The 20,485-nt window shown below is 40.5% G+C and overlaps 2 protein-coding genes across 2 annotated transcripts in view; one reads left to right on the top strand and one right to left on the bottom strand.

Annotated features, from left to right (window-relative positions):
* Positions 1 to 7,804, top strand: part of LOC137268881 (uncharacterized) — a 52,484-nt gene extending 44,680 nt beyond the window's left edge. The window contains exons 2-5 of the mRNA XM_067803470.1: positions 3,559 to 3,616; positions 5,268 to 5,377; positions 6,225 to 6,377; positions 7,044 to 7,804. Coding sequence (XP_067659571.1) covers positions 5,299 to 5,377; positions 6,225 to 6,377; positions 7,044 to 7,273 — 462 coding nt within the window. The 5' untranslated portion in view covers positions 3,559 to 3,616; positions 5,268 to 5,298 and the 3' untranslated portion in view covers positions 7,274 to 7,804. The remainder of the gene's footprint in view (positions 1 to 3,558; positions 3,617 to 5,267; positions 5,378 to 6,224; positions 6,378 to 7,043) is intronic.
* Positions 7,805 to 12,468: 4,664 nt separating this feature from the next.
* Positions 12,469 to 19,818, bottom strand: LOC137268312 (uncharacterized). The gene is made up of 2 exons (XM_067802863.1): positions 19,614 to 19,818; positions 12,469 to 12,527 (listed from the first exon to the last, which is right to left on the bottom strand). The coding sequence occupies exons 1-2, from the start codon at positions 19,816 to 19,818 to the stop codon at positions 12,469 to 12,471; spliced, it is 264 nt and encodes an 87-aa protein (XP_067658964.1).
* Between the last annotated feature and the right edge of the window lie 667 nt (positions 19,819 to 20,485).

Below are 20,485 nucleotides of genomic sequence, written 5' to 3'. Positions count from 1 at the left end.
AAAAAGAAAGCATCGAACACACACTCATTGACGAACTAATTTGCATATCACATGGGCACAATTTTCGCTTATTGTGAAATCTGGCCAACTGCAAGTCATTCGATGCGCTCTCAAAATTGTTTTAGAGATGTGCTGCAATAGCTGCGCCAGTAAGGTGCACAGAGGATGTCATTTATTTTTACACCAAACAGACTAACATAAGCACTCGGTTGCACTTCGATGTCAGCACGATGGGGCAAACAACAACTTTCAACAAAGACTAACTAGGCACACAGAAAAAGTGTTTCACGTTTTAGGAAGTTATCTCTTGTTTAGTACCATGTCCAGGCGCCAGCCCCTTTGATCGTACCTATGGTCCATGTAATAAATCTAGTTATACAACGACTTGAAGTAACCTTTCACCGTGGCTATATGATTGGCTCACTACAGGTTAGCAAGCCACGCCTACTGTTCCCATACATAAAACACTGTTTCAACGTCTCCGTCTCAGTCGAATGTATAAATATACCACAACAAAATGACATTAAGTTTTTAATTAAATGCTAGATATCGTCATAATGTTTCGGACTAGCGAATCTGGGTTTCTTGATTTTGTTTACCGTTACTTCACATTCGTTGTCAGAGACTTCAGCATGAATTTTAAAATGAGTTGGACTGCTCTTGCCTACATCATAATTTTTTCATGACTTGAGTAAGTGTGCACTTTGGTCTGTGTTTGATCAACCCATCTAAAACGGCAGATTGAGTTTCCAGTTCTCAAATACCAAATAATTGTCTTCGATTGTATTATTCCATTCCAGTCTATTACTTCATCATATGTAAGTGAGTGAATGAGTTTAGTTTTTCGCCGCACTCCCATTATTTGTGACAATGTAAGATCGGCTATGGTGTCATCCCACTCGTGACTTGACATCGCCACGGTGTGAAGAGAATGATTTCAAATTCAAACATGCAATGTGAGCATGGTACAAAGCACTTACGCTATGCAGTACGCCGTTGGCTTATTCACCTGTCACTCAACACCGCCACGCCCATCATCTATCTGGACAAACCTCTCGTTTTTAGATGCGCATATATGTGATAAATGATTGCATTTCCTTTTTACTATTTACAGTAAACATTATTAGCTTATTCCGTTATCCTTTGGTATTGTCTTTGAAGCTATACGTTTATATTTCACTGTACTAGTGTGTAGAAATGAGCTTAATGGAATGTAGGTGCCTGTAATTACCGACATTAAATATCGTTTTTGTATTCTTTAATAATACGTCACTGCAGAAACTCAAGCAGACCTTTTAAATACAGCCTTGTAATAAACACGTTTTCCAACAACGTCGCCTAAAGCGAAAGATAACATGAAGATCAGGTATTGTTTGCTTGTTTCTCACAACAGATCGTTTACTCTTAGCAGGCGATTTTTCTAATATTTACTAAATTTATAATAGACTCTGACTGTGGTAACTTATTTTCTTGCACTGTCAATGAAATCGCGTTTCCATGTATATACATGCTTAAAGTTTTATAATATCTTAGTAATTTTTAACATGTAAACCATGCCGATGTGCAAACATTATTGCACTGCCATTGTATTGTATCCTTTAGATTGCCTTCTTTGATTACCGAAATTGTTACCATGCTTTCTTGTTTTACGGCAATCTTGTTTACACCCTGATCTCAAGAGCGTAGCTCCGTGACATCAATTATTTTTGCATGTAAACCATGTAATTGTTTGAATTATTTTTGCACGTAAACCATGTAATTGTTTATGAGTTTATGTAAATGATATATGAGTGCAGATGGAAGTTAACTTTGTTGTTTAGATATATCTTACAATGACGTAACATCGCTTCTATAATTAAGTTAACGCTTTAATAAACACGTTTGACGGGTTCTTGTGTTATGTTTGAACTACCTTTCTTATTGAAAACATGACACTTTTTAAGGTTAACGTTTTTCATTCCTTACGCGACGTTCCAGAGCTTATTTTTATTCCTTCATCAGATGAAAAATTCATTTTTTTCTGAAATGGAATTCTTTCCGACAAATAACCTTTATAATTTGATGCTGGAAGTATTTAACATTTTGAATACACGAACAGCATTGAAATTACTGGCACTTTGATTAGGGTAATAATCGTCATTGTGAAACAGGTGTTTTTTCTGTTCTAAAACAAGTTACTTTATTTTGAAAACTGAAAGTAATAATTGATTCTCGTGTGGATTATAAATCCGTTATTTATTGTGAATGGATGCAAGTCTGGAAACTTTTGGAAACGTTACAGTCAAACTGAAATGAAAGGAAAATTTTAATATGCAGATGAAGTTGCTTTACACTCAAAAAAAATCCATTTTAGCTCTATTTATAAATCATTTATTCCAAATGTGTTTTTTAGTTTTCTGCCAATTAGCAATCTGAATTGTTGGAAGGAAGTCTAGATTGATGGCTCTACCCTAACTTATCTGTAGCATCGCATCGTATTTTCAAAATAGGGTGGTGCTTAATTAATGGGTGTATATATAAATACAGATCGTTGCAGAAGGATGAGTGAGTGAGTGAGTTTAGTTTTATGCAGCTTTTAACAATATTTCAGTAATATCACAGCAGGGGACACCAGAAATGGGTTTCACACATTGTACACATGTGAGGAATCGAACTCGGTTCTCCAACATGACGAGCGAACGCTTTAACCACTAGGCTCTAGTGTAAACCCGTTATTCCGGGACGTGCTGAATAGAGCCTCGTGTTCCTATTTGATTCCAACGGTATTTTATATCACTCGTACTAGGGTGACGCTATTTGTTCAGAGCACTATCATGACAGTGCACATGAAAAAACGTTACCATACTAATACATAAAATGGACATAATTTTAAATAGAATAAGTACAAAAAACAGTGACGCTTTCGAAGCATTTACTGCTAACAAGACACAAAGGTCAGTGACCTTCTTTTTTGTGCAAATATAGAAAAGTCATAGAACAAAAAGGATGACGTCTCTATTGCACGTTACGACATGCGACCTTGGCCTTTGTTCATTCTACCCGACGCAAAAGAACAATGTTCCTGTCGATGTTTTGAATTTCATGGCTAAATATTATAATATCTGGACCAATTATTAAGATTATCACCGACAGGAAATGGCATAATGTAAACAGGTACATATGACGAATGTGAGTCAGAAATATCGTCCATTTTGAGCTCAATCTCAAATGAACCTTGGGTAATTGAGCATCAAAAACTGTCCTCCTTATGATGTCACTTCACGTCACGGGCGTGATAGTGGTCCGTCGTCAAGCAATTTTAGGGCTTTATCAAGTTGGAAATGGATAGAATAATCATAATAGAAACGCCTGCGTGTTACCAGAAATCAGCGGACCTATGTAATTTGATACGTCGCAACAATTTTCGAGATCAAAATAGGTCGCGTTTATTTAAGATAGATCTATGTAGAAAAAAGCACTACAACGCAACAATGTCCCTTCTTGAATTCCATACATTGGACATAACTTTTTCATGAAATGTGGAATTTGCCTTTCACATGTACCATAAATCGTTTTCAGAACCTTACCGAGGGCTTGAACACCTCAAAGGAAGATCAAAGGGCTGGCAAACTTGCAGGTGGGGGGAGTGAGTGAGTGAGTGAGTGAGTTTAGTTTTACGCCGCTTGGCAATATTCCACCAATAATCACGACGTGGGACACCAGAAACGGTCTTTACACATTGTACGCATGTAAGAAATCGAGCCCGGGTCTTCGGCGTGATGAGCTGGCAGGTGGAACACTGTGAAGGGATCCGAAAGAATAGTATTCGGTTCGCATGTAGGCTTTACGTTTCACACAGTTAGGCGTGCATGACGTACAACTTCTAATAAGAACATATTGTCAAGGGAACCATGCAAGAAATGCTTCATGCCCATTTGATCAAAGACTTCAGACAGATGGTCCAGTGAATGGAAACCCAGGTAAGTTCACACGTGAATGTCGACTTTCTTTGAATGGTTATTTCATTTTCGAAGAATGCTTTTTGTCTCCAACACATCATTTCATAGCTCTTTGAAGGGCGTGGTTTTGCTTTGAAGAAAACGTAGTACCATGTTTTAAGAACCGTATTTCCACGTATTACTGAAGATCTTGCCATGTATGTGACAACAAAAGATCTACTCAACTACCTAACAACTCAAAAGAAGTTAAGAGTGTGATGCCGGGGCAGCTGAAATGTGGCCATGCAAACATATTGGATGACCTTTAACATGTTTTGAGTATCAGGAAAAGATATTTTAAAGTGGTGTTGTTTTCCGTCCCTTCAGGCGAAAGTTGTAATGGTAAGTAATGTAATTTTAACAATTTTAATGCTACAGTGGTTTATATGTGCATGTTAACGTTCTAATGACCACACCATTTCTATAAATTTTTTGGGAAACAGTTACACTTCAACACGCTTCAAAAGTGCATGTTAATTACACATATTTTATACTTAACCCTATATTTAATTCAGAAACAACAGAAAGATGACACTTGCCCCATGAAATGCGTAAATAAAATCTAATTATACACGAAAACAATGTACGCGAGAAGATCCGGGTTATAATTGATCTTCAGTAAGGCATGTTTATCGTAAGAGGCGGCTAACGGGATCGGGTGGTCAGGCTCGCTAACTTGGTTGATACATGTCATCGTGGTCCATTTGCGTAGATCGATGCTCATGCTGTTGATCACTGGATTGTCTGTCCTATTATTTAGACCGTCGCCAGATAGCTGGAATATTACGACGTTAAACAACAACTTGACAAATAACAAACGATGAGGTGGGTCGCTGCTCATACTCACAGTTTCTCATGTGCCTGGTCACCAGCCACAATTCATTAAACGATCCACTCACTCATCTTTCAGCCTCGACTCCAACGACTAAAACATCCAAATGTCTGAACCATCAGAAAATGATGATGCCACAACAAAACACGTCTTCGTCACTTTTTTTATCTAGCTTCATCCATCATTCATTTCCTACGCCCTTAGGGCCATTTTTATTGTCACTCGACATGCAAGGTGTGTTTTGTGTTGTTGACCTTAATATCGGTTTGTCACATAAAAACCTTGGGAAAAAACAATTATTTTAGGAACTATGAATACTTTTTATTTATCTTCTCGGACGAAAAGTGATTTGTTGTCAACAAGAACTGGAGATCAAAGCTATTTTTTCTTTCCGAAAACAAAGGAATAACGACGGAGTGATATGACCCAAGTGTGTATATAATGCATTTGTTCCATAGCACCACACACAAGGCTTGGCATCATATCACTATGAAGGTCCTGCCAGCGGTGTTATTGGTAATGCTCTCGTCCACCTTGGTGGAATCAATGTGGAATGTGTTAAACTCAGGTAAGATTGTTAAAACCCCCTTTTGGATAGCTAAGTTAAAGTATAGCAAACTTTTGACTTCATTTTTAGGAATGCTTGGTAGGAATAAAACATAAGGATACTGTCCAACTTACGGTTCCCTTCCTGGGTGATCCGGTGATTGGTGATTTCCTTCCCTTTCTGGGTGATCCGGTGAATGGTGATTTCCTTTCTCGGTTTCCGAATGTCTTCGACTGTGTCATCTATGAATTCTATGACATTTCTGTTGCTTGGGTTTCCAAAGGAACAGTTTGATACACTGGGGATCGGCTCTGACTGGCATTCCAAGGCACCAGTTTGATATACTGGTGATCCGCTGTGACCGGCATTCCAAGGGACCAGTTTGAGGTACTGCTGATCTGCTCTGACGGCATTCCACGGGACCAGTTTGATAAGCCAGTGATTCGCTCTGACCGGTATTCCAAGGCACCAGTTTGATATACGGGTGATCCGCTCTGACCGGCATTCCGCTCTGACCGGCATTCCAAGGCACCAGTTTGATATACCGGTGATCCGCTCTGAGCATCATTCCAAGGAACCATTTTGATATACCGGTGATCCGCTCTGACCAGCAGTTCAAGGGACCAGTTTAAAATATTAACGGTTTACATTGCTGGGACCCAACATGGCAAAGAGCTTTATGTGGAAGTGTTTCAGTATTCGCATAAGTTCCCGTTGAAACGGGATAAAACCCTGTCGACCACTTGTGCTCATCCTTTTATCAGAACCAAATCATATTTGTAAAGCAGCTAATGATATTTTCTGCATCAAAGAAGAGTACCAGGCCAGAAGGAAAGAAGCATCTCTAACCAATTACTATTACTTTCAGGATCACATTCACGGTCATCGTCACTATCGAGGTCACCGATGAGGTCTTCGTCAAGGTCATCGTCAAGGTCACATACTCGATCTCATCATGAACCCAAAATATCGGGAGTCCTGAAGGCACTGACAAACATCCAAGAAAAGATGAACAATGATTGTAAGCGGCTGTGATTAATTTTCTTAACTTTGATAAGAACGATAATTTATGCCAATACACCACATCTGTGTTCCATAATGCATTTTTTAGACTCTTTGTGCTGACTTCCATTGAGTAGCACCTTGATTCTCCACGTAATAATGTCGTCCTTATGAGTGAGTGAGTGAATGAGTAAGATGGGTTATACGCCACACTCAGCAATATTCCTGTTCAATGGCTCTATAAATAATCAAGTCTGGACTAGACAATTCAGTGATCAACAGCATGAGTATCGATCTAAGCAACTGGGAACCGATGACGTGTCAACCACGTCAGCGAACCTGACAACCAGATCCTGTTAGTCGCCTCTTACGACAAACATGGGTTACTGAGGATCAATTGCCAACAGGAGCTTGTCATTATGAAAAGATACTTGCGACGATATACACGTCAATGCATGCAATCTTATTGGCTGTTCGTCACGCTGAATGTCCGGGATTGGTTCCACACATGGATACAGTATGTGAGTTTGGTTTCTCGTGTACCCTGTTGTCGTGTTGCTGGAATATTGCTGAAAGTGGCGTAAAACTAAACTCAATCACTCATCCAGCTGTGAAGATCCGTGATCATGATGTCAGTCACTGGAGAGTAGCGTTCAACACCCAACAACTATTTTTGTTGTTTAAGTAGGAGCAGTGAGATCATCTCTATATCACAGGACAAGGATTCCTGAGAGTCTGATCAACGGCGCCGGATCACAGTCTCGTAGCAGTAACGATTACAACCAACAACAGCAGCAGCGTCGACCACAACAACGACGACCACAACAGCGTCGACCACAGCAAGAGGAACCATCAGAAGAGAATGGGTGGCTGTTTGGCAAAATAGAAGGCGACAACTCTGGAAGTTCTCTCTAACTGTTCACCAAACCACCTTCCACCAGACAGTTCGATTCCGACTGCAGGGATCAATTCCTTATTTGTCTAAAACAACCACAACTTACCCACGTCGAGACGTCCTAAACCATCGGTAGCAGAGTTTGGAGACCTTAATATCTGTAAATGTTTGTTAGTAAAATCGATAGGCTGCAAACGTCTAAAACGACACCGTGTTTAAATGCTTGAAATTCTATGAGTGTCGGATTAAGGCAAGGGTTACATGACAGGGAAAAACAGGGATCGAGAGAATCGACAATCTGCACAACAGATGGTTGATCATGAAAATTACTAAACGTGGGAAACTCGTAAACAAATTATTTTTTTAAAGTAACACAATATTCTTAACTCCACAAATTCGTACACAATTTATTTTTTTAAAGTAAAACAGTATTCTTAAATCCAAAAACGATGTTGCAGGAAGGTTTCCACTTAAACTGTTACACTTACTATTGATTTCGTTAAGTGACCTACGGTCAAGGTCATGCCTTTGATAGAAATAAAATATGCAAATTGGATATATTTCAATGTTTTATCTTTATTCATATTACTCATTTGCATTTAACCAGTGGATGTCTGAAATATTGAAAATTTGATCTTGTTCCACAAGCGTTCTTTGCTCTGTAGCCGTCGCAAGTATGAGTGTTACGAACGCCTTACCGCTAAAATCACTGTGTTTGTCAACATATCCAATGAGACATCGAGTCAAGTAGAAGTTAGAAGGTATCACTGGTTGTTTCCATGCTACCCTAAAGCGCTGGTCCAATTACACAGGCACCGTGGCCCCCGAACGCTGGTCCACAAGCAGTCGTAACGCTCAGACTATCTCGTAACACTCAGAAATTCCCATACTTTAACGTAGATTTGCAACAGGTGTAATTGAACCAAAGTCACTCATCGCAAAGATTCTGGCGCCAAGATAGTCGTAAGTGCCATACATTAACATTAACTTGCGACTATCAAAGTTCTAAGAGAGCTTAAAAAAGGCCCTGATCCATATTGTAAGAATGCCTTCAGACACTGACCATGGCTTCGCGGGACCCGTAAAGATCTGCGTTAGACTTCGTATTTAACAACCGATGCTTGTTGTAAAAGGCGACTAACGAAATCGGCTGGTCAGACTAGCTCGTACCCGATAGAGTCGATTGATGTTATTGTTGCTGATCACCGGACTGTTTGGTCCAAACTCGATTATTTACTGACTGCCGCCATGCAGCAGGAATATTGCGGAGTGCGGCGTTAAAGAGTAAACAAACAAAGGGTCAAGTGGATGAAACGTTTGATCTGTGATTCGATTTCAGTCAGCGTTATACCAAAAGAAGGTGATCTCTCAGGCACACACATACACACGCACGCATGTGCACACATACCAAAACCGACACACAGACCCCTCTCTCTTTGCCACAAACACACCACACAGTCACACTCTTTTAGGAGGGGTGGGGTGGCCTAGTGGTTAAAGAGTTCGCTCGTTACGCCAACGATACGGGTTAGATTCTTCATATGGGCACAACTTGTAAAGCCCATTTCTAGTGTCACTCGCTGTGATATATACTGGCACATTTCCTAACACTTGCGTAAATCACAACTCACGAAATGAAGCAATTTATATGAGCTGTTTGTTACAATCAAAATTATATATATTCAGAGACTACCCGTTAGTCTATGAGAGTCACTGAAACGGATCTGATGTGGGCTTAAGGTGTTTCGGCTCGTTGCTCAAAAACCATGGCTCGCTTTTCCCGGTTATTATAATAATTGGTATTAAACTAAATGTTTTGGCCCTACCTAGTCAAGGGACACATATCCCCTGAACACTCATAGTCCCCCTTCCGCTAAACTTACTGCACCTCTCTGCAAAATAAAATATCTAAATAAAGCATGTGTAGATTTTCCCCAACCCAAGCTTGCCACAAAAGGTGACTATGCTTGTCGTAAGAGGCGTGTGATCAGACTCGTTGACTTAGTTGATATATGTCATCGGTGCCCAGATCGATGCTCATGGTGCTGAACGCTGGATTGTTTGGTCCAGACAAAATTATTGACAGGCCGTCGCCATATCGCTGGAATATTGTCGAGTGTGGCGTAAAGCAAAGGTCACTCACTCTCTCACTAGATTCTCCCCAAGTAATGAGGCAAACGCCTCACTGAGAATCTTTTTAAATTAGATATAGTTTTACTTTCTATCTAAACAGTATATGTTCTTAGACGAATTGTTGAAAAGCAGGGAAGTGTGGCAGTCTAAGTAAACTTTTCCTCAGTACTTTTCGTTACACTCCACTACTGAGTCGAACAAAACCTTATGGGAGGTCGCGCCAGGTAACCTTTGAGACTGACCAATCGGAACACAGATTACCAAATCGCGAAAGTGCACATTCGCGCATACCTTTTGAACCATTTGTCTCGAAAAGGTTCGTACCCGAACAATTCCGAATGCTATTTAACGTACGCTCGCTTCCGGGTGATGCACACGGCGTGCATACAACCATGACAACGGTGAGTAAACAGTAGCCGAAAATAGTGTTTTGGGCAATATTCAAGGATTTTAGCTTGCGGAAATATTAGCTAATGGTAACCATGGTCAACAGAAACCCCAAAGCGTATATACTGCAGGTCAAATAACTGTGTTATATGCAGATTTTTGTTTGTGGAGAGATCTGTGTCAGTGGCCTGAATATTTTGAAAGTCCCTCCGATCCCTAAATAGTAGCCGTTGTCTGATTGGTTAAATCTATTTAACCGTCTTTCATTTGACTGGGCAGTCAGTGATCGCTCAAAGGCTACCTGACGCAACCTTCTACTACGTTTTGTTAGACTCAGTGGTGGAGTGTAACGAAATACTCTGAGACTAAGTTTACTTAGACTGGGAAGTGTGGATGTCAAGGTACGATTAAGTAAAAATTTTTAAACATGGTATATTTAGACATATTTAAATATTTATATTTGCTCTGAGTGAGTGAGGTGAGTGAGGTACGTTTTACGCCACTGCGAGCAATGTTCCAGCAATGTCACAGCGGGAGGCACCAGAAATGGGTTTCACACACTGAACCCATGTGGGGAATCAAACACGGGTCTTTGTCGTGACGAACGAACACTTGAACCACTAGGCTATTCCCATCGCCCCTATGTTTGTTCTTGATCAAAAACGAAGATACCTCTCGCATACATTATCACAGATGCATCCATTGTTGTCCTGTGAGGTCGATGAGATCGATCGGAACGCTGATCGTCTCGAGCATCTCTAAAAAGGTATTTTTGTGCCAGAATACCATGAGATCTCAGTGCGTGTGTGTGTGCGGAATGTGTGAGCGTGCACATATGAACCATGTTATTTGTCCCCAGTTAGTAAAGGTTAGTTGTTAAACGACATGGGCTATGGTAAATTGAACATTAGAAAACGACGAAGAAACGAAACTGTGTTAGTAGTATCACTGGGAGAAAATAACAACAAATCTTTCTAAAATATTTTCTTCTTATTAAACAGCAAATTAATAGTTTACTTATACCTGTGTTCAGGTGTTTATAGTTAAAATAAATCACTGACGAGTGAGTGAGTGAGTGAGTGAGTGAGTATGGTTTTATGCCACTTTGAACAATGTTCCACCAATATCACAGCGGGGGACACCAGAAATGATCTTCATACATTGTACCAACGTGTGAAATCGAACCTGGGTGTTCAGAGTTACAAGCAAACGCTTTCACCAGAGGCGAACACCACCACCCCATAACACCAAAGAGAACTCATAATTATCTACAAAGTGAATCCGAAATACAGACGCTGTATTCTCAGTCTGTTTTCACGTGATGCTAATCTTCATACAGTGGTTTGTATCTGAGGATTTTGATCACTTCATGTATGTGATTCTTAATTCTCCGAATAGCTGATGTTTTTTTCCTTGAAATGTAAATACAGAAATGAAGAATAAAGACTGAGCACGAATAGATGCTTATCATCGTCACCTTAAGGTGAACGGTCCTGAGTTAATTACCCGACAACAAATTCTGGGTATTATACCGTTCCTAGACCAAACAAAAGCCTGAAAAGGTTATTACAGATCCAAGTCACATTATACTTCCAACAGTTCAAGGCAACACGATTCTTTCATATCCGTCATGTCTTTTGAGTAGAAAAGGTCTGCCATGTGACATATCTGGCGGTCCTTAACAATTGTGTTGAAGTATATATACTCATGGAAACAAATAACAGAACATAGGCAATCGTGACGGCAGTTCAGGCGCTCTTGCTTTCATTGCTAACATCGATAAGCGTTTTATATTGTCAGATTTAACAAATTAAATTAAAATTTAAAAATTTTCGGGGCAAGGCGGGGGAGGGTTAAATGTCAATTAATGTGGCGATGTTTTAGTTCTGTTACAAACCACTGTTATATAACAAACGATTATAATAAATTAACTCGTTTATTGTTATTCTACAGGTGAAATAAATTTAATTGACACTACTAAGAAACAAAGTATTAATGAGATATATACTCTCCCATGAGAATGAATTATATCCTTAAAGATTTGGAGTCAAGTGAGTGACGGGAAATTCGAGAAACTGTAGCGACGTCAAGATATAGTTCATTCTCACATCGATATCTGATATGTCAATTTGGTTTTCGATATATACTTATGTCTTGAACACCATGCACAAATCAGAAATCAAATCTCAAAAGGTTATGACGCATGTAAAATGAAATGGAAAGGTCATGGAACATCTTAACAGAATTCGACGTATAAATGGACAGTTGGTCTGCTGAAGGCGAAGAAAATCGACCGTTCCAGAAGCTGGAATTTCCTTGAAGGGGTCTGTTACCATGGTCACGTTCTTGGAGAAAACGAAAGTGCTTTGGCAGTGGTGAATACTTTGTTATTTACAACAGTTATGGTTGTTATTAACAACATTCAAAATAAATATGTTAATACATTATTGTTATTGCACGATCCCGCTGACATCACCACAAATGCTCGACTCAAGATGCTGGTTAAGATCCGTCGAAATAGTGTTAATAGAGTCCACCCGAAGCACAGTGACGTTAGTATGGCAGTATATGGCAGTGTTAGGGTTAATCATGACACAAGTGATGGGGGTTAATGTCCTACGGTTAGGAACCACAAACTCAGACCACGTGACGTGATCGGAGGAAGAAAATCCACATCCATGTTTCCGCTGTGACGTTATGTTGCTTCCTCTGGCTTCTCTTCTTCATCTTCTGTTGTCATGAATTTCAGGAATTCTGAAAGGAAAAAATATTGTTTTAAAGACAAAACGGTGTTTCTGTCGACATTGTAAAATAACTCTAGAAACCACAATATTTAAGAGATGGATTCCACGGACAAGGTGGCGGTGGGGTAGCCTAGTGGTTAAAGCGTTCGCTCATCACACCGAAGACTCGGGTTCTATTCCGTACATGGGTTCAGTGTGTGAAGCCTATTTCTGGTGCCCCCTCCCGTGATATCTGCTGGAACATATATTGCTAAAAGCACCTAAAAGCTCACTCACTCACAGACAGGGGTACGACTTTGATTTACCAACGTATGGCTGGGTTTCCGCGTCGTATGAACTGTATGCCAGTAATATCACTCACTCACCAGCTCGCTCTACTATGCGCAGTTTTGCTAAGATGATATGTGTCAAACAAGTTATCGAGCCTCACCAACCGATCCTGTTAACTGCCTGTTAAGACAAGCAATGGTAACTGAAGACATTTCTAGCCTGGACCTTCACGGGTCAGCAACAGCAGTGGCAGTAGGTGTAGTAGTAGTAGTAGTAGTAGTAGTAGTAGTAGTAGCAGTAGCAGTAGCAGAAGTATCATCATCATCATCATCATCATCATCAACAGCAGCAGCAGCAGCAGCAGCAGCAGTAGTAGTGTTGCAGAAGTGATAGTGGTTACCACAGGAGACGCGATGCACTTTGTCAGCTGACCACACGAACCACGCCCACGTGGCCAGGAATTCCCAACCACGCTGTCTTGTCTGCGGCAGCTGGTCTTCATCTGTTCATTGCTCATGTAATGAAGACACCTGATATGTGGGTCAACAGCACTGCACGGCTCAGCGCTAAACACAAGTCTTCTTCAGCAGGTATGTTAACATGATGAAACACGGGAAGCCCAGTGCAGCGCGCCCAGAGGTATCAAATCATGACGAGGATCATAGGGTAGGTCTGAATGCTTACACTGGACAAATGTCTGGGAGGTAAGAAGATCTCTGTGTGTGATATCAAAGTTATCCTATTGCTGTGAGGCTCTAGCGTGTTTGGTGGTGTGAAATGGGGCTGAATGTCGTGTTGAAGATTATTGTACTTACATCGCTTCCTGGTAGCACGTGTGTGGGCGCGCGCGTGAGTGAGTAGGTTTGGCTTCACGTCACCAATACAACGGCCTGGACCAACAAATGGACTTCATAAATTATATCCTTTTAGGGAATCAAACAGGGGTCTTCTGTGTGACGAGAGAACCCTTTAACCTCTAGCTTATCCAGTGCGCGGGCGTCTTTGTAGCTTCTTGTTCAACGTCGAACTGATTCCGGTCTTTCAGTGCCAGCCAAGATACCATACCGCCGTTACACGTGATGCCCCACCCACATGCATTGTTCAAGGAGACCAGTCAATAACAATGGATCAATATAACCCCTTTAATGCAGCAGGCACGTACTGTCTTTTCGCAGATCTTGGTATGACACGACCAGCAGATGGGTTCATTTTAAAATGTCGAAGAAAAACCCAAGACAGATGTCAACATGGACTGGCACATAATTTGAGAAATACGTAAACGTTGCTTAGAGAATGCAGACTCTACACAACGATTAGAATACATAGTTTTCCAACAGTTTCTAGATTCGTCTTTTCTATTCGTCCCAATCGGTGTCACTCGTATACTTCCGTCAGTCACGGATAAACACGAGGTAGTCCGTTAAAACAAGCAAATTTGTACTTTACAGTTTGACACTGATATTGCAAACAATATCGTTTGAACGTTTCCATGTGTTCAACTTATAAACAATCTCTAAAGTCGGGGAGTTAGCGCGGGATTTTACACAGACTGCTAGCTTAACAAACAAACAACTCTACTCTACTCTTCGAGTGCATCCTTCCATTGCCCTCCTCGGGTCTAGTTTGATGCTGAGCTGATATAAAGCGATTACTACTTTCGTGGCACCAACAAGTAGTGTATGCTGCCCAACTAAACGTTGATGAAGGCAAAAGCACGAAAACTGGAGCTACCCGAAGCCCTTCAAAACACACACCATCACAGACATGCATCTACCTTGAATTATTCTCTATTTACTCAATGCTAAGAATGTTTGGTAAAATAACACCACAGCACCTGTAAGATGCTGGTTTTATCTTCGTTCATTCTCATCAGCATGTTGTCTGTTAGGGTTTGTTTAGGGCTGAAACATGGATACATTTATCAACTCGTGTATGGAGTGTGATGTCGACAAAGGTAACAGATACTGAACACGTGGTCCACGTTACCTTGTAGTCTCCGCCCTACAAGCAATTACGATTCGGTTTTCCATGTACATTCCGGTTTTTCAGTGTACCCTATTCTTCACGTGTGGGGGAAGATTATTGGTCGCACACTGGATCACACGAGCGCAGTCGTCTCTCTCAAACACCATGGAGTGTCTAATTCTGAGAGAGTAAGTGTGGGTTTTCGCCGCATTTGGCAATATTCCAGCAATGTCGCGGCGAGGTACACCAGAAATGGGCTTCACATATTGAACTCAAGGGGACTCGAACCCTGGACGTAAGCGAGACGCGCGGACAAACCATTAAAGTAGCTTGAGACCGGCATGACGATCTACACTGAAACTTTGTATTATAATGGAGCACATATAAATAATAAAAAGACCTACCATAATAAATATATAAATGGAACAGATATATAGTCTTTACTGTTACTTCACTGTGCAAATTGTGCCATCACTTTGATTTTCAATGGTCTATTCGTATGACTGTCGCTGACTGACCACCAATGGCGCGTTTTGTCGCTCCTGGCTATTCTCTGAACTTGACCTTTAGTGACCATGGTTCGACATTTGGCTAACGGATCATACTGAAATGATGTCAGTATTAGAGCATAGACAGAGATCGGTTGAAAAAAATCAAGACACCGTAAATGTATTAAATAAGATACTATTAAACCGTCAATGCATCTTGAATGGTGAGTACTGACAAGTAAAAGACACGAAATGTCATTCTTCTCGTTATCGTGTTTGATCGGTTGCCAACATACGCACGTGCCACTTCATTCATCGCGTGACACTATCAGACATACTGAAATATACAACACCACGTGCAAAAGCACGGATCGTGTTAGGTGCGGAATGTTTATTGTTCTCACACGATCAGTCGTAAAGAATATATTATCTCTTTCCACTGCACTTGTACTAGATGTAAATCAAGGAAGTCGTGAACTTAACAGCAAGAAATTATGTTTTCGACAAGTATTTCTTTAACAGTTATATTTTCAATCTACGAATCAATAACAAAGAACCCCCTTTTTCAAATTATTGATGCTCACAGTAGGGTGAGTTGTTTTAAATTCTCGTATTATCAGTTGAAAGGAAGGTAGTCTCATTTTCAACAGTAATTATACAAAGTCTTTTACGTTATGATTTGTAAAAAGTTTTAGAAAGAAATAATTTTCACCGAGTACAAATAATCAGTTGAAATGAAAATAGCCTCATATCACCAGGATCTTTCATAGATTGTAACGTATACATCTTCTCTCTCTCTCTCCCCTCTCTCTCTCTCTCTCTCTCTCTCTCTCTCTCTATATATATATATATATATATATATATATATATAATAAATAAAAAATAAAGCACAGTACTTCTAATATTTTTTCATGACAAGCTTACAAGTATAGAATTATAAATAAGTGTAAACATTTAAACTTTCTTCCATCTTTAAAAAACATTACCTTTCATTGCAAAAAATATCATTAAAAGTCATCCTAAATGCTTGTAGACAACAACTGCTTAATTATCTATAATAAGATATCAATACAGCCTGTTCGCTTTAATGAATTCCGATGTAACACAACTCGGAGAAAAATACCTGAAATGTTCACGGCGGCCGCTTGCCTTTTCTAGTCAGGCGTATACAGATCTCCCTCTGCGATAATATGACATTTGTAACAATAAACACTCCCCCATCAGTTCCTCAGCGCCACTCATCCCATCCTCTCCCTGACTGGAATCATCCGTGGTACTCTGACCTTTCAAAAGTAAGCCATCTTGGCAAACGAGACGATATTGGCCGCCACAGAGAATATGTCGACAAGTTGCACTTTCTGAGACAGTGTGATTATCTTCGACCATCGTTATCTATACTTATTAATTTATTGAGGTTTCAGGATTGAAATTAGATATCTCGGGAATGTGAGGAACGCTTTGAAGATATATATTTGTTATTTTCGATTGTTATAGAAAAGGAGTTCCCGTTATATAATACTGGTTCACGCAGCCTGTTCAAAAGAGTTGCTTTGTTTTATACGTGCAGACATTTGAAGCCCAGACTTTTAGCATGAAAGTGAGTGAGTAATACTATGGTTATACGCCGCTTTTAATAATATTCAACCAATATCACGGCGGGAGACACCAGAAATAGGCTTCACACATTGCACCATGTGGGGGAATCGAACCAAGGTATTCGGCGTGACAAGCCAACGGTTTAACCACTTGACTGCCCCACCGCCTCGTTAGCAGGAAAGAATAAATGCATATTCATGATAGTCATGGTCCAACAATGATACTGAATCGTTCGTGAAAAATATCGGCATACCCCATCGCAAAGATAAGTGTTTAAACGCGAAGATTATCTATCAATTGATACTACTTGCTTCCAATCAATAACTAACATATCTCAACTTCGCTGCGAGTCATCCTACCTGGAGGGCAATAACAGAATTTAGGTGATAGGGACTGGGGTGATTTGGATGGGATGAATACACCAGATATGGGTCTTTGGCGCGACGAGCGAACGCTTTAACCAGGGGGCTACCCTACCGCCCTATTTGGTATTTTATTAGAGGTTAATATCAGGCAACTAATGTATACAATACTCCAAACAAAATTATACATCTTTCATTCAAGCAGTAAGTAACGGAATCCAAGTTAATCATTTGAAATTCTCTTCAGAAATACAAGTAGGTTTTGTCGAACCCTCCTCCTGAGGTGACCCTACTTAACCCAGGGTAGGATGTTCTTAGAAGTGCAAAGGGAAACCGATGTTGTTTCAGAAAATAAAGAGAGTGGTGTATGTGAACCGCCTGGTGCAGCTGATGCATATTGTGCTCGTGCAACTCGCTCAGCGCGTGTGCTGTAGCACGAGATGACGTCAAACATGGCTAGACTAAACATGCTTTGCATGCAGTTGCACAAATCGGTTCTCACTTTCTGTAAATGAGTACTGTTGTACGCTACTTTCAGCAATATTCTTGCAAAATCACAGCAGGGTCACCGAAAGAGGGCTTGTCGTTTTTAAAAGAACACCAGTTCTAAGTACAGTAAATGAATGAGTATGCTTTTACGTCGCTTGTAGCAATATTTAAAAAATATGACGGATGGGTGTGGTGAGGCATTATACACCAAGTTACATATTGTGGCCAACGGCTCCATGCTTAATGAGTGAGTGAGTTTAGTTTTATGCTGCACTCAGCAATATTCCAGCTATATGCAGGCGGTATGTAAATAATCGAGCCTGGACCAGACAATCCAGTGACCACAACATGAGCATCAGTCTGTGCAATTGGGAACCGGTGACATGTGTCAACCAAGTCATTGAGCCTGACCACCCGATCCCGTTAGTCGCCTCTTACGACAAGCATAGTCGCCTTTTATGGCAAGCATGGGTTGCTGACGGCCTATACTACTCCGGGACCTTCACAGGTCCCTGTTTTAGTCTTACAATACAGATCATAAAGTATGATAAAGTAGGATCAGGCAGTAATTTCGGTTTACTCTGAAAACGGTTGCTGATGTCCAAACACAAATTTAGTTCGTTGCAACCATAGTTCGATATACGTATTTCGTCAAAACATTACAAGTGGATGGGACTAAAAGTAAATAGTTCGTAATGAGCCTAGTTTACTGCAAATAAGAATGTACACAGCATCCATTATATTATATTCTGTATTTGAATAAAAATTCACTGTGTCAGATGTCTGTGTTAAACAACCATCCACGTGGTGTGGTAGACAGGGCGTTTGTCCGTAAGCGGAAGGTCATGGTTGAATCTGGGTCCCGTCAAACTGAAATTCGTGAAATGATAGCACTACTTCTTACCCAGCCTATTGGGGGACTGTGGAGGTGACTTGTCGGCTCTCATAGGCGGAACCAGAGGGGGTGCAGGGGTGCGCACCTGCCTTTTGTCCTGGATTATTTTTAAATGACCATTGAAATTAGGTGAAAATGAAGTGTGCACCCCAACTTTCCTCAATAGTGTGCGACCCGTGGATTGTCTGATACACACTCGATCATTTACAGACAGCCACCATATGGCTTGAATACTGCTGAGTGCGGCGTAAAACTCACGCACTCAATAGGGTACTTCAAAGGTCAAGTCTCGCCTTGCACAACCAGCCACAAAAGCATGCACGTAGGTATGTAAGAACTTTAATCTTAAAAGGACCCGTTTCACCTAATTAAAAACACGCCCACACTGCGATTCCTTTTCATGTACGTGTTCACATGCATGCATTCCTCTGGGAGTATTTGCCTCATTCACAATGACCTTGTTATCGTTGACGAAATACCTGATCTGTTTCGCATAGCTTACTCGTATTGTGGGGCTCAAATCAGGTTTGAACCTAATTTCATAATCTTCAAACGGAAGTGACCTCTTGACCTATTCACGGGTGAGGTAGTGAGTGTTCTTCGCAACAAAGCTTTTATCATCAATGAGAACTGAAAACGCTTTCTGGTGATGATTTTAAGGAAAGTAATGATTCTGGCGATGAAGACTTGGCCTGACGAACACCATAGGAATGTAACCGTATGAACGTGTGTTTGGAGAGTTGAGTCTTCACCATTCCGAACTCAGTATTCATTTAATTGGTCTAAAACTAAAACGTTAATCCATTCAAAAATTTGTCTTTACTAATACCACGTGTAAATGACACAGAATAAACAGTACCGTCATGACACAATAGATTTTAACCAAGGTCACGTCTTCATAAAATTCCATAATTTCGTTCACCTGTCTTATGGAAAAAAATATGAATTATTATTCCAAAAGGATATTTTTTATTAAGATCCCACCAGAGCGATATGAAATACACCAGTGTCGATATCACAGTTATTCTTACCGTTGAATGTTATCCTCTGATCCTTATTCTTGTCGATTTCTTCAAAGATCATTTCTTTAATCTCCTCCTCTTTCAGACCAACCTCGTTCTTCATGGGGGACAACACCCCTTGTAGAGCGTCACAGGGAATGTAGCCGACAACTCTCGTGTCCAAGATCCTAAACATTTCTTTGAATTTCCTCTCTTCCTCCGCTGCGCCCGCCATCGTTGCTTCTTTCTCGTTACCCCTTCAATGTCCCCCTTCGAAGTGGCAAGCAGCGAACGCCGGGAATATTTGCTGGGCGAGAGCTTCTCTCCAAAAATGGCTCCCTTGGAATGGTAAGGTGTTATACCGTCCGACCGATTTCCATTGGCAGAGTAATATGCTTGACAGAATGTAGGGCCACACCTTTATGTGAGGTGTAGCTGTGATTGTAGGCGATACTCTGGCGAAGATATGTAAGAATAGCGCCACCTGATGACAAAAACCTGCCTCTGGCTTTATAGATTGTTTCTACTAAAGTCATTGCAATATATATGGATTCGTGTCTTTACAGATTCAGTTGATTAAAGATTCAGTCATCATAAAGTAATATATCCACGATAAAATCACACCTATCATTCCGTCGTACACTATTCTTAGGCAATAAAAATTTTTAAAAAAGTATATAATATTCATGATGTTAATCATGACTTCGATCACGGATCGATTCTTAAATTAAAATTCCTTTTAGTTATATTTCCCAGGTTTTTACGCTGCACGTAGTAACATTACAGCAACATTACGATGGAGAAATAGAAATAGTCTTGAATCATTACACACAATAGGGGATCGAACTCGGACCGAAGTCGTCTTGAGCGAACGCTGTAACTCCCTCCAGGCAGTTTGGTAG

This window comes from Haliotis asinina, chromosome 16 (genome assembly GCF_037392515.1).
Source record: "Haliotis asinina isolate JCU_RB_2024 chromosome 16, JCU_Hal_asi_v2, whole genome shotgun sequence".
Classification (NCBI taxonomy): domain Eukaryota; kingdom Metazoa; phylum Mollusca; class Gastropoda; order Lepetellida; family Haliotidae; genus Haliotis; species Haliotis asinina.
This window is presented reverse-complemented; position numbering and strand designations above follow the sequence as displayed.